General features: G+C 43.2%; 1 protein-coding gene across 1 annotated transcript in view; it reads right to left on the bottom strand.

Annotated features, from left to right (window-relative positions):
• LOC121509045 (potassium voltage-gated channel subfamily H member 1-like) overlaps positions 1-13,019 on the bottom strand; it is an 85,824-nt gene that overhangs the window by 15,665 nt on the left and 57,140 nt on the right. Inside the window, exon 10 of the mRNA XM_041786243.1 lies at positions 4,491-4,687. Within this exon, the coding sequence (XP_041642177.1) occupies positions 4,491-4,687 (197 nt within the window). The remainder of the gene's footprint in view (positions 1-4,490; positions 4,688-13,019) is intronic.

The following is a 13,019-nucleotide window of genomic DNA, read 5'->3' as shown; positions in this document are numbered from 1 at the left end:
ATTTATGCCCATTTTTGCCACTTTAACCCATTTTTGCCATTTTTATCAATTTTTTGCCACCTCTAACCCATTTCTGCTATTGTTAAAATCCAATTTCACCACCTTTTCTTTTTGCCATTATTAACCCATTGTAGCAATTTTTAAAACATTTTGATTCTTTTTTTTGACAAAGGGAATTTACATTTTTGAGAAGGCTATTAACTACTCAAATGATTAAAAAAATATTTTTCTTTGATAAAAGTTGTTATTTTTTCAGGTTAAATATGAAATATGGATATCCAGTTTGGCTGGGCTCCAGGAAGCTCCCCATTCATCCCCCTTATGGACGGTCTTGTCTCCACATAACTATTCTAGAATGTTCCTGGCTGTTCAACCACCTTCAGCTACAGTGGGGGTCCCTGATCTCCGGCACCTTTATGTTGGGGGTCACAGGCTGAAAAGGTTGAGAACCACTGTGCTAGGAAATAAAATCATCCTATAACTGAGTGATTTATGGTGCCAGCTCATACTGAGGCCTGTATTCAGAGCAGTGTCAGCACATAGGAGTATAGTAAAACTGTCTGTCTGGGGCTTCAGCACACTGAGGTTTAATACCATCACTGCAGTCAAAAGAAAAAATACCAGGACATAATTCCAGGTCAAGTCGCCCAGCTCTACTTCACACAGCTGACGCAGATGTGTGCTTCTTTTGTGCGTTCGTTGTGTGCTTCTGGGTTAAACTGAGCGTACAGCCTCAGCCAAGGTGTGAACTCGGCGCTCCGTCATCGTCCTCCCACACAGCAGGTGTGATGTCAGGTGAGACAACAGCGTGGGTGACAACAAAGCTGCTTATGTGAGAAGCAGACAACACAACGCTGACACCCTCTGCTGCTGCCTGGTCTGGTTAGAGCTGAGCACGGTTTCACTGATTTCCTCAAAGCTTCATTTTCCTCTGTAGAAACAAACATGGAGGACAAACATCCCTATCACCCTGTTCAGACAGAACGGGGATTTATACCTGTTCAGACAGCACATTCACAGGGATTTATACCTGTTCAGACAGCACATTCACAGGGATTTATACCTGTTCAGACAGCGCATTCACAGGGTTTTATACCTGTTCAGACAGTGCATTCACAGGGATTTATACCTGTTCAGACAGCGCATTCACAGGGATTTATACCTGTTCAGACAGTGCATTCACAGGGTTTTATACCTGTTCAGACAGCGCATTCACAGGGATTTATACCTTTTCAGACAGGACATTCACAGGAATTTATACCTGTTCAGACAGCACATTCACCGGGATTTATACCTGTTCAGACAGCACATTCACAGGGATTTATACCTGTTCAGACAGACAGGGATTTATACCTGTTCAGACAACACATTCACAGGGATTTATACCTGTTCAGACAGTGCATTCACAGGGATTTGTACCTGTTCAGACAGCACATTCACAGGGATTTATACCTGTTCAGACAGCGCATTCACAGGGATTTATACCTGTTAAGACAGCGCATTCACAGGGATTTATACCTGTTCAGACAGCACATTCACAGGGATTTATACCTATTCAGACAGGACATTCACAGGGATTTATACCTGTTCAGACAGACAGGGATTTATACCTGTTCAGACAACACATTCACAGGGATTTATACCTGTTCAGACAGTGCATTCACAGGGATTTATACCTGTTCAGACAGCGCATTCACAGGGATTTATACCTGTTCAGACAACACGTTCACAGGGATTTATACCTGTTCAGACAGCACATTCACAAGGATTTATACCTGTCCAGACAGCACATTCACAGGGATTTATACCTGTTCAGACAGCACATTCACAGGGATTTATACCTGTTCAGACAGCGCATTCACAGGGATTTATACCTGTTCAGACAGCGCATTCACAGGGTTTTATACCTGTTCAGACAGTGCATTCACAGGGATTTATACCTGTTCAGACAGCGCATTCACAGGGATTTATACCTGTTCAGACAGTGCATTCACAGGGTTTTATACCTGTTCAGACAGCGCATTCACAGGGATTTATACCTTTTCAGACAGGACATTCACAGGAATTTATACCTGTTCGGACAGCACATTCACAGGGATTTATACCTGTTCAGACAGACAGGGATTTATACCTGTTCAGACAACACATTCACAGGGATTTATACCTGTTCAGACAGTGCATTCACAGGGATTTGTACCTGTTCAGACAGCACATTCACAGGGATTTATACCTGTTCAGACAGCGCATTCACAGGGATTTATACCTGTTAAGACAGCGCATTCACAGGGATTTATACCTGTTCAGACAGCACATTCACAGGGATTTATACCTATTCAGACAGGACATTCACAGGGATTTATACCTGTTCAGACAGACAGGGATTTATACCTGTTCAGACAACACATTCACAGGGATTTATACCTGTTCAGACAGTGCATTCACAGGGATTTATACCTGTTCAGACAGCGCATTCACAGGGATTTATACCTGTTCAGACAACACGTTCACAGGGATTTATACCTGTTCAGACAGCACATTCACAAGGATTTATACCTGTCCAGACAGCGCATTCACAGGGATTTATACCTGTTCAGACAGCACATTCACAGGGATTTATACCTGTTCAGACAGCGCATTCACAGGGATTTATACCTGTTCAGACAGCACATTCACAGGGATTTATACCTGTTCAGACAGCGCATTCACAGGGATTTATACCTGTTCAGACAGCGCATTCACAGGGATTTATACCTGTTCAGACAGCACATTCAAAGGGTTTTATACCTGTTCAGACAGCACATTCACAGGGATTTATACCTGTTCAGACAGAGCATTCACAGGGATTTATACCTGTTCAGACAGCACATTCACAGGGATTTATACCTGTTCAGACAGCGCATTCACAGGGATTTATACCTGTTCAGACAACACATTCACAGGGATTTATACCTGTTCAGACAGCACATTCACAGGGATTTATACCTGTTCAGACAGCACATTCACAGGGATTTATACCTGATCGGACAGCACATTCACAGGGATTTATACCTGTTCAGACAGCACATTCACAGGGATTTATACCTGTTCAGACAGCACATTCACAGGTATTTATACCTGTTCAGACAGACAGGGATTTATACCTGTTCAGACAACACATTCACAGGGATTTATACCTGTTCAGACAGCACATTCACAGAGATCTATACCTGTTCAGACAGCACATTCACAGGGATTTATACCTGTTCAGACAGCGCATTCACAGGGATTTATACCTGTTCGGACAGCACATTCACAGGGATTTATACCTGTTCAGACAACACATTCACAGGGATTTATACCTGTTCAGACAGCACATTCACAGGGATTTATACCTGTTCAGACAGAACGGGGATTTATACCTGTTTAGACAGCACATTCACAGGGATTTATACCTGTTCAGACAGCACATTCACAGGGCTTTATACCTGTTCAGACAGTGCATTCACAGGGATTTATACCTGTTCAGACAGCGCATTCACAGGGATTTATACCTGTTCAGACAGCGCATTCACAGGGATTTATACCTGTTCAGACAGCGCATTCACAGGGTTTTATACCTGTTCAGACAGCACAGAAACCAGGATTGTCAAATTATGAGTATTTTGACTTTACTATGATTTCAATTAAATTTTTATTCATCATTCAGCCCAAATACCAAGTGGTACCTCTTTATTTTATAATGAGAACACTTTCACACCAACAATCTTTCCCTTATGTTGGCTGTCCTTAGTTGGCAACCTTTGTAAAAGTGGTTGAAACAATAGGCTCCTAACTAGCAGTTCATTCACTTCATTATTGAAACACAGATATACAAAAAGTCTTTCCCTTTTTTGGCAATTTTTGGAAAAGATGGGAGAAGGAGTGAGGGTTCCCCTATGATTTGGCAAAAATGGAGGGAAAAAGGCCCCAACATCCCCAGCTTCATGAACATTCCACCCCCTGCCTTTGATGATGTCATACTTTAATCTCTGATGTCATCAGAGTTTATAAAACATTATATCCTTGCCTTTAAAAAAGTTGTCCTTCTTTGAAGCTTATAAAAAATCCATCCCTGGCATTTAGGATGATGTTATGCTTTAAAGCTCCAAAAACATTCCATCCTTGCCTTATGCATGCAGGCCAGTCTAGTGCTGCATTCCATTTGTTTCAGAACTCAGATGTCGGAGTTGGGGATGAGTTCCGAGATTAACTGGAATGCACCATAGACCACCTTGTTGGCATTTTAATCTAACCAGCAGTTACCAGCATTAGATAAATTGTATATCAGTGTCTTTTTAAAGCATGTTTATAACAACACGAGGGAGAAAAGCTGTTAAAGATGCACCACTAGCCTCTTAGCTTGATGCTAACTGTCTTCTTTTCATTCTTATCAGCATGTAGAGAAACCAAGCCATGGTAACAGATGTGAATGACTTTAATAATAAAATATGTTTACAGAGTTGAGAACTCACCCTTTTCCTCAGGTTGTAGGTCAGCAACAGGTTTCGGGCGAAGTGGTTCGCGAAGGCTGAGTAGAACTCTAGAACCTTCTGTAGCTCGTCTCGTTTGATGATGTGGAGGTCGCAGTATGTCAGCGCTCGAACATTAGCACACGACTGAGCCAGCGTCATCTCCTTCCAGAACACGTCACCGAACACATCACCTTTACCTGTACACAGAGAAAGAAACACAAAAAAACAGACAAACCAGGTTACTGGGGTTATCAGATTTACAAAACATCAACACAACAGATACCGTTCCTTAATGAGTACATCTGCTTTTTCAGTCAGTCAGTCAGTAACAATCACAGCAGAACCAAACAACTTTGACCTGTTCTGTGCTCGTCAGTCACTGTGGGAGAAGCAGTTAAAACTGTTTTTGTGAAAGGATGTTGAATTAAGACACATGGATGGAACATCAAGTCTCTGAAAAAATACAGCCAAGGCATTCAGACCATTGAAGAAATCCAGACTGGTGTATTAGTAAGAATTAATACTACCTGCCTTCCTCAGATGACCAAAAATAACTGATTGGGGATATGGTTCTGGTTGTGCAGAAAGCTATGCTACTGTTTAGGTACATTTCAGTAGATGGTTAATAGTTCGCTGCAACACTTGAGGAAGGACAAGACTTAACTGGTACAGATCATGGAGCACACTTCTTTGTCCACATGGTAACAAAGATGAGTTCAAGGGAGGACTTCAAGAAATATTTATTTGATAAAATTCAAGACTTTCCAGGTTATTGGGAACCCTGTAAACACAACCAAACAAGGACTGGATGCAGGGTGATTAATTTTTTCCAGGTTAGGATTTCATCTCAAATGATCCTTTGTGCTTAATGGCCATTTAACAGAAGGAGAAAAAGAAAACGAGGAGTGGGTGGGCATTGGAGGAAAATGTGTTTCCATGTAGAAAAATGTGTTTCCATGTGTTTAAAAAAATAATAGTGTCTTTTTAAAATAATCAAAAGTCTTATAAAGTCATATCTCTCCATCATTATTAGAACACATCTATACCAACAATATTCTCCTTATCTTGACTGTCCTTTGTTGGCAACTTGTCAACTACGGGCTACGATTTCACAAAAATGGAGGGAAAAAGGCCCCAGCTTCACCAACATTCTCCCTCTGCCTTTGATGTCATCCTTTGAAGTTGAAAGAGGCTATAGAAAGATGATGTCATCCTTTGAAGTCTTTAATAGGCTATAGAAATATGTCATCCTTTGATGTCCTTAATAGGCTACAAAAAGATGATGTCATCCTTTGAAGTCTTTAATAGGCGATAGAGTGATGATGTCATCCTTTGAATTCCTTAATAGGCTACAGAAAGATGATGTCATTCTATAGAAAGATGACGTCATCCTTTGAAGTCCTTAATAGGTTATAGAAAGATGATGTCAGCCTTTGAAGTTTTTAATAGGCTATAGAAAGATGACATCATCCTTTGAAGTCTTTAATAGGCTATAGAAAGATGATGTCATCCTTTGATGTCTTTAATAGGCTATAGAAAGATGATGTCATCCTTTGATGTCTTTAATAGGCTATAGAAAGATGATGTCATCCTTTGATGTCTTTAATAAGCTATAGAAAGATGATGTCATCCTTTGATGTCTTTAATAGGCTATAGAAATATGACATCATCCTTTGAAGTCCTTAATAGGCTTAAGAAAAATGATGTCATCCTGAAAATTAGGCTTTAGATGTATTTAATTGGCTTTAAAATATGATAAAATATGATAAAAGCCCATCAAACAATCCAACCTTTCCTTTTGTACACAGGCCAGTCAAGGCCCCCAGTATTGTTTAAAACAATGTAGTGTCTTCTTTTAATGATTAGCTGTCTAAAGTACAGAGGATTAAAAAAGGCAAAAGGCATTTTCTTAATTTAAAGCAGTAGTAACCAAAGAGAAGCTATCCACTGAAATGATATTCATATCTCAACTTATTTTCATGGAGACATAAAAAACAATAATTAATAAATAAAATGTCATTTCTCTATAAAACTGTGGGAAGGTTTGTCTCTGTAGGGACTAAATTAGCTTAACTCTTAAAGGGGATGAATAAATCAGCTGTTCTACAAGATCAGTGATTTTAGAGTGAAACAGAAGAGACTCTAAATTCTGTTAGCAGCTCAGTCAAATGTAAAGAGGTTAAACTTGAGTGTTTCTGTGGTTTTCCCAGTCGGCTGATTGCTCTGCTCTTTAGCTTTAGCTTGAAGCTAATTCCTGAAATGATGTTCAGACTGACAGAAACCATCAGACAGATCCACAGACGGCTGCTGACAGACATCCAGATTCACTCTGAGCTTCAGGAGAGGATGCTGCTTTAAAACAGAGTGACCTACATGTGAGTTTATTTATGAACATGGAGGATAGGGAGAAGATTCACTCTTTACTTCAATCATCTCTGAGTAGCTCAAGACCAGCGCTGAGTTAAACTAGCTCTGTTTAGGGCAGCCATCAATCAGCTAATGACTGGAAACAGATGGACATCAGCTTCACTGGATCAATAAAGCCCTCCAGTCCACATCTACAGGACTGTGAGAAGGTATGGCCCTCCTTCCTGATGACTTATTGACTGTCAGTGAGTCTTTCTCATCACTGTGGAGGAATGTTGTCCCACTAACTGAGCCAGTGAGGCCTGCAGGTCTTTAGATGTGGTTCTGGGTTCTTCTGGGACCTCCTGGATGAGTCATCCATGTTCTCTTGGAGTCATGTTGGGAGGCCGGCCACTCCTGAGAAGGTCCACCACTGTTCACAGTTTTCTTCGTTTGTGGGTAATGGCTCTCAGCATGGTTTGCTGGAGTCCCAAAGCCTGACAAATGTCTCTGTAACCCTTTCAGACTGATAGATGTCAGTGACTTTGTTCCTCATCTGATCTTCTTTAGATGGTTCATGATGTGTTGGAGATCTTTTACATCCCTGTCAGACAGGTTCTATTTAAAGGATTCTGGATCCAGCAGGTCTGGGTGTGGATAGTCAGACTGAACTCACTACAGGAACCCGTCTGTCTTTCTGATCCACTACTTTGACCGTCCACTGATGGAACCATGAGGAAGCAGCTCCAGGTTTGGTGGTGATTTTCTGAATTTAATAATGATGGAGTCAGAAGGTCTCTGGTTTACTGTAAACGCTGAGACCTCTGCCTCTCAGGATGATGGATTCTGTCTTTAATGAAGCCGTGAAAACGCTCCGACTACAGCTGCCGTGACATAACATCAGTCTCACGGTGAGAGGAGGAAGTGAAGCCGAGGTGAGCGCTCTTTAAATAGTTTCTAAAGAGATGTGAAAGTGTGGGAGGAGGAGTTCAGCTCAGATGGATGAGCTGTGAAAGTCTAAATATTTATCCTGAGAGGAAGTGGAGCTGCTGCAGGCCCATGATAAAACCCCTCTTCTGCTCTTTCTCTGGAAATTTAAGGAGAAAAATTAAAGCTGGAAAAGGTCGACACGTCAGGGTTTCACTCTGAGTCTCAGCAGAGAGAGAAGAACCGATCCAGGTTTTTAAACCCGGATCAATACCTGGGCTTTGAGTATCTGCTGATGCTGATCTGATCCCTGAGTTAGATTATTCACTTATATTCCTCAGTAGTGGAGTTTTCATCAGGTTATATGAGCAGCAGGAACCTGACATTTCTACATCCACCAGCTCTGGTCCCTGACCCAGAACAGAGATTCACCACAGGTGGACTGGTCTACCTGGAGAGGAGAAGATCCAGAACACTGATGACTGAGTCCTGAAAACCTCCTGCTACAGGTCTAGACTGATGAAGAGAGACCAGAGTCTAGAGGAGTCTAGGACTGAGACCAAAGTCTAGAGGAGTATCAGACTGAGACCAAAGTGTAGAGGAGTCTAGGACTGAGACCAGAGTCTAGAGGAGTATCAGACTCAGACCAGAGTCTTGAGGAGTATCAGACTGAGACCAAAGTCTAGAGGAGTCTAGGACTGAGACCAGAGTCTTGAGGAGTATCAGACTGAGACCAGAGTCTAGAGGAGTCTGGGACTGAGACCAGAGTCTAGAGGAGTCTAGGACTGAGACCAGAGTCTAGAGGAGTCTAGGACTGAGACCAGAGTCTAGAGGAGTCTAGGACTGAGACCAGAGTCTAGAGGAGTATCAGACTCAGACCAGAGTCTAGAGGAGTCTAGGACTGAGACCAGAGTCTAGAGGAGTCTAGGACTAAGACCAAAGTCTAGAGGAGTCTAGGACTGAGACCAGAGTCTAGAGGAGTATCAGACTGAGACCAGAGTCTAGAGGAGTCTAGACTGAGACCAGAGTCTAGAGGAGTATCAGACTCAGACCAGAGTCTAGAGGAGTCTGGGACTGAGACCAGAGTCTAGAGGAGTCTAGGACTGAGACCAGAGTCTAGAGGAGTCTAGGACTGAGACCAGAGTCTAGAGGAGTCTGGGACTGAGACCAAAGTCTAGAGGAGTCTAGGACTGAGACCAGAGTCTAGAGGAGTCTAGGACTAAGACCAAAGTCTAGAGGAGTCTAGGACTGAGACCAGAGTCTAGAGGAGTATCAGACTCAGACCAGAGTCTAGAGGAGTCTAGGACTGAGACCAAAGTCTAGAGGAGTCTAGGACTAAGCCCAGAGTCTAGAGGAGTCTAGGACTGAGACCAAAGTCTAGAGGAGTCTAGGACTAAGCCCAGAGTCTAGAGGAGTCTAGGACTGAGACCAGAGTCTAGAGGAGTATCAGACTGAGACCAGAGTCTAGAGGAGTCTAGGACTGAGACCAAAGTCTAGAGGAGTCTAGGACTAAGCCCAGAGTCTAGAGGAGTCTAGGACTGAGACCAGAGTCTAGAGGAGTCTAGGACTGAGACCAGAGTCTAGAGGAGTCTAGGACTGAGACCAGAGTCTAGAGGAGTCTAGGACTGAGACCAGAGTCTAGAGGAGTCTAGGACTGAGACCAGAGTCTAGAGGAGTATCAGACTCAGACCAGAGTCTAGAGGAGTCTAGGACTGAGACCAGAGTCTAGAGGAGTCTAGGACTAAGACCAAAGTCTAGAGGAGTCTAGGACTGAGACCAGAGTCTAGAGGAGTATCAGACTGAGACCAGAGTCTAGAGGAGTCTAGACTGAGACCAGAGTCTAGAGGAGTATCAGACTCAGACCAGAGTCTAGAGGAGTCTGGGACTGAGACCAGAGTCTAGAGGAGTCTAGGACTGAGACCAGAGTCTAGAGGAGTCTAGGACTGAGACCAGAGTCTAGAGGAGTCTGGGACTGAGACCAAAGTCTAGAGGAGTCTAGGACTGAGACCAGAGTCTAGAGGAGTCTAGGACTAAGACCAAAGTCTAGAGGAGTCTAGGACTGAGACCAGAGTCTAGAGGAGTATCAGACTGAGACCAGAGTCTAGAGGAGTCTAGGACTGAGACCAGAGTCTAGAGGACTATCAGACTGAGACCAGAGTCTAGAGGAGTCTAGGACTGAGACCAAAGTCTAGAGGAGTCTAGGACTAAGCCCAGAGTCTAGAGGAGTCTAGGACTGAGACCAAAGTCTAGAGGAGTCTAGGACTGAGACCAGAGTCTAGAGGAGTCTGGGACTGAGACCAAAGTCTAGAGGAGTCTAGGACTGAGACCAGAGTCTAGAGGAGTATCAGACTGAGACCAAAGTCTAGAGGAGTCTAGGACTGAGACCAGAGTCTAGAGGAGTCTAGGACTGAGACCAGGGTCTAGAGGAGTCTAGGACTGAGACCAGAGTCTAGAGGAGTCTAGGACTGAGACCAGAGTCTAGAGGAGTCTGGGACTGAGACCAGAGTCTAGAGGAGTCTAGGACTGAGACCAGAGTCTAGAGGAGTCTAGGACTGAGACCAGAGTCTAGAGGAGTCTGGGACTGAGACCAAAGTCTAGAGGAGTCTAGGACTGAGACCAGAGTCTAGAGGAGTCTGGGACTGAGACCAAAGTCTAGAGGAGTCTAGGACTGAGACCAGAGTCTAGAGGAGTATCAGACTGAGACCAAAGTCTAGAGGAGTCTAGGACTGAGACCAGAGTCTAGAGGAGTCTAGGACTGAGACCAGAGTCTAGAGGAGTCTGGGACTGAGACCAAAGTCTAGAGGAGTCTAGGACTGAGACCAGAGTCTCGAGGAGTCTCAGACTGAGACCAAAGTCTAGAGGAGTCTGGGACTGAGACCAGAGTCTAGAGGAGTCTAGGACTGAGACCAGGGTCTAGAGGAGTCTAGGACTGAGACCAGAGTCTAGAGGAGTCTAGGACTGAGACCAGAGTCTAGAGGAGTCTGGGACTGAGACCAAAGTCTAGAGGAGTCTAGGACTGAGACCAGAGTCTAGAGGGGTCTAGGACTGAGATCAGGGTCTAGAGGAGTCTAGGACTGAGACCAGAGTATAGAGGAGTCTAGGACTGAGACCAGAGTCTAGAGGAGTCTGGGACTGAGACCAAAGTCTAGAGGAGTCTAGGACTGAGACCAGAGTCTAGAGGGGTCTAGGACTGAGACCAGAGTCTAGAGGGGTCTAGGACTGAGCCTAGAGTCTAGAGGACTCTAAATGTATATATTCATATCAAACACATTTCAGTGGACCTGTGATCAGAGCAGAGACTAGGGTCGGTCTTTAGCATTGTTAAATATTCACAGATACAGACGGGTTAAAAAGGAGCAGGGCACAGAAAAGAATGTTGTAATCAGAGTTCAGGTGGATTCAGGTGTTTTTAATCAGCCAGCTCTACAGAGAGAAACCTGATTAAATCTTAGCAGGGACGCTGCAGCGGACCCGTAAACGGTTAAAGATCTGTGAATGTGGATCTGAATAAAGACTGTGCCAGCTGTTAGCTCAGCCTCCCTCCTCCCTCCTCCCTCCTCCATCCTCCTCTCCGTTTGTTTCTGAACCTGTGAACGCTGCCTCCACCCGTCAGCGTGTTAAAAAACAAAACAGTTCTTTATGCAGAAAGTGCTGCTCTGCTAATGAAAGCCCTGGAGCTTAATTCCTACGCACGCCGACGGAAATAGCAGACACGTTTGTGTTGTGATGAGCAGAGGAACCAGCGCAGCGTCTTTTGTTCTGATCCTCTGCAGGGATCGCTGGGTTTTTATTTTCTCAGCTAGCTCAGGTGTTTCCCCCGCACTGAGGAGGGAAAAAACGTGTTGTTAATCCGACATTTAAAACTCTGACATTTCATCAGAGCTCCCAAACGTAGGAGAGGAGAGGGACAAATCCAGAAGATTCTGCAGAAATGAGCCGAGTTCTTATGACTGCAGAACGCTGGAATCACAGTCTGATTTTATAGAGATTAGCAGGAACATGTAGGAGTGTTGGAACGATATTTGGAGCAGCACAGGGTGGATAGAAGATGGCTGCAGAGAAATCTGCTCTTTAAAGGTAGTTTTTTAGGATGCACTCTGGCCAGTTACCCTTCAGCTGTGCTGAAGCATGATTCCTCTCCCCAGAGTCCCGCTGGCCTGCACTCCGAATGATTTAAGCCCCGCTAAACCCGGGTAAAGACATGTCACCGACATGACACGCCTACGGCTTAGTCTCAGTGGCTCAGTCTCCACCGTTGTTTAGAACAGTCATACTCAACCTGTGGCTCTTTTATGTCTTCATTTGAAATATTATTCCCCCAGAAAACCTTAAAAGGAGAATCTTTTTTGCCCTTTTTCACATTAATTAAAGACAGCTTTAGCCATTACATACCACATTTTTTCCTATATTTTTACCCATTTTTCCCCACTTTTTTGCCACTTTTATCCCACTTTTGCCCTTTTCCCATTTTTTTTGCCAATTTCCCCAGTATAGCTACCTTTTGCCATTAAATACCACTTTCCCCCATTTTCTACCCCATTTTTGCCCTTTTTATGACAATTTTTGACCATTTGAGCTGCTTTAGCCATTAAATACCCTTTTTTTCCCAATTTTCTACCCCATTTTTGCAACTTTTATAACATTATGCCCTTTTTCATAATTTTTAGCCTATTTAAGCTACCTTATGCCATTAAATACCCCTTTTGCCTTTTTTTTGCCCATTTTTGCCACGTTTTTCCAATTTTGCCACTTCTATCCGAGTTTTTGCCCTTTTTCACGATTCTTTGCCACTTTTCCTCCAATTAAGCTGCCTTTTGCCATTGATACCACTTTTTTTCCCATTTTTGCCCATTTCATAATAATAATAATAATAATAATAATAATAATATCTTGAATTTATATAGCGCCTTTCAAGAAACCCAAGGAGGCTTTACAAGAAATAGATAAGACAAGGACAAACTAAGTTAGGGGAAGGATGAGTGTAAGGGGTGGTTTAATAAAGACTGTAGGCTGTGGTGATTTTAGCCACTCTTGACTGCTTTTTGCCTATTTTAGTCACATTTCACTCATTTTTTGACGTTTTGGCCAATTTTGGACCATTTTTTGCCACTCATTTCTACCACTTCTCACCCATTTTTGCTACTTTCTGACCCTTTTTTACACTTTTTTCTCCTCATTTTTGCCCCTTTTCACCCATTTTTCCTGCTTTTTGCCACCTTTTACTTATTTTTATTGCTTCTTCAAGCTGTTTTTTGT

The sequence above is a fragment of the Cheilinus undulatus genome, linkage group 4, assembly GCF_018320785.1.
Source record: "Cheilinus undulatus linkage group 4, ASM1832078v1, whole genome shotgun sequence".
NCBI classification, from domain to species: domain Eukaryota; kingdom Metazoa; phylum Chordata; class Actinopteri; order Labriformes; family Labridae; genus Cheilinus; species Cheilinus undulatus.
The sequence above is the reverse complement of the archived record's forward strand: the minus strand, read 5'-3'. Positions and strand labels throughout refer to the sequence as shown.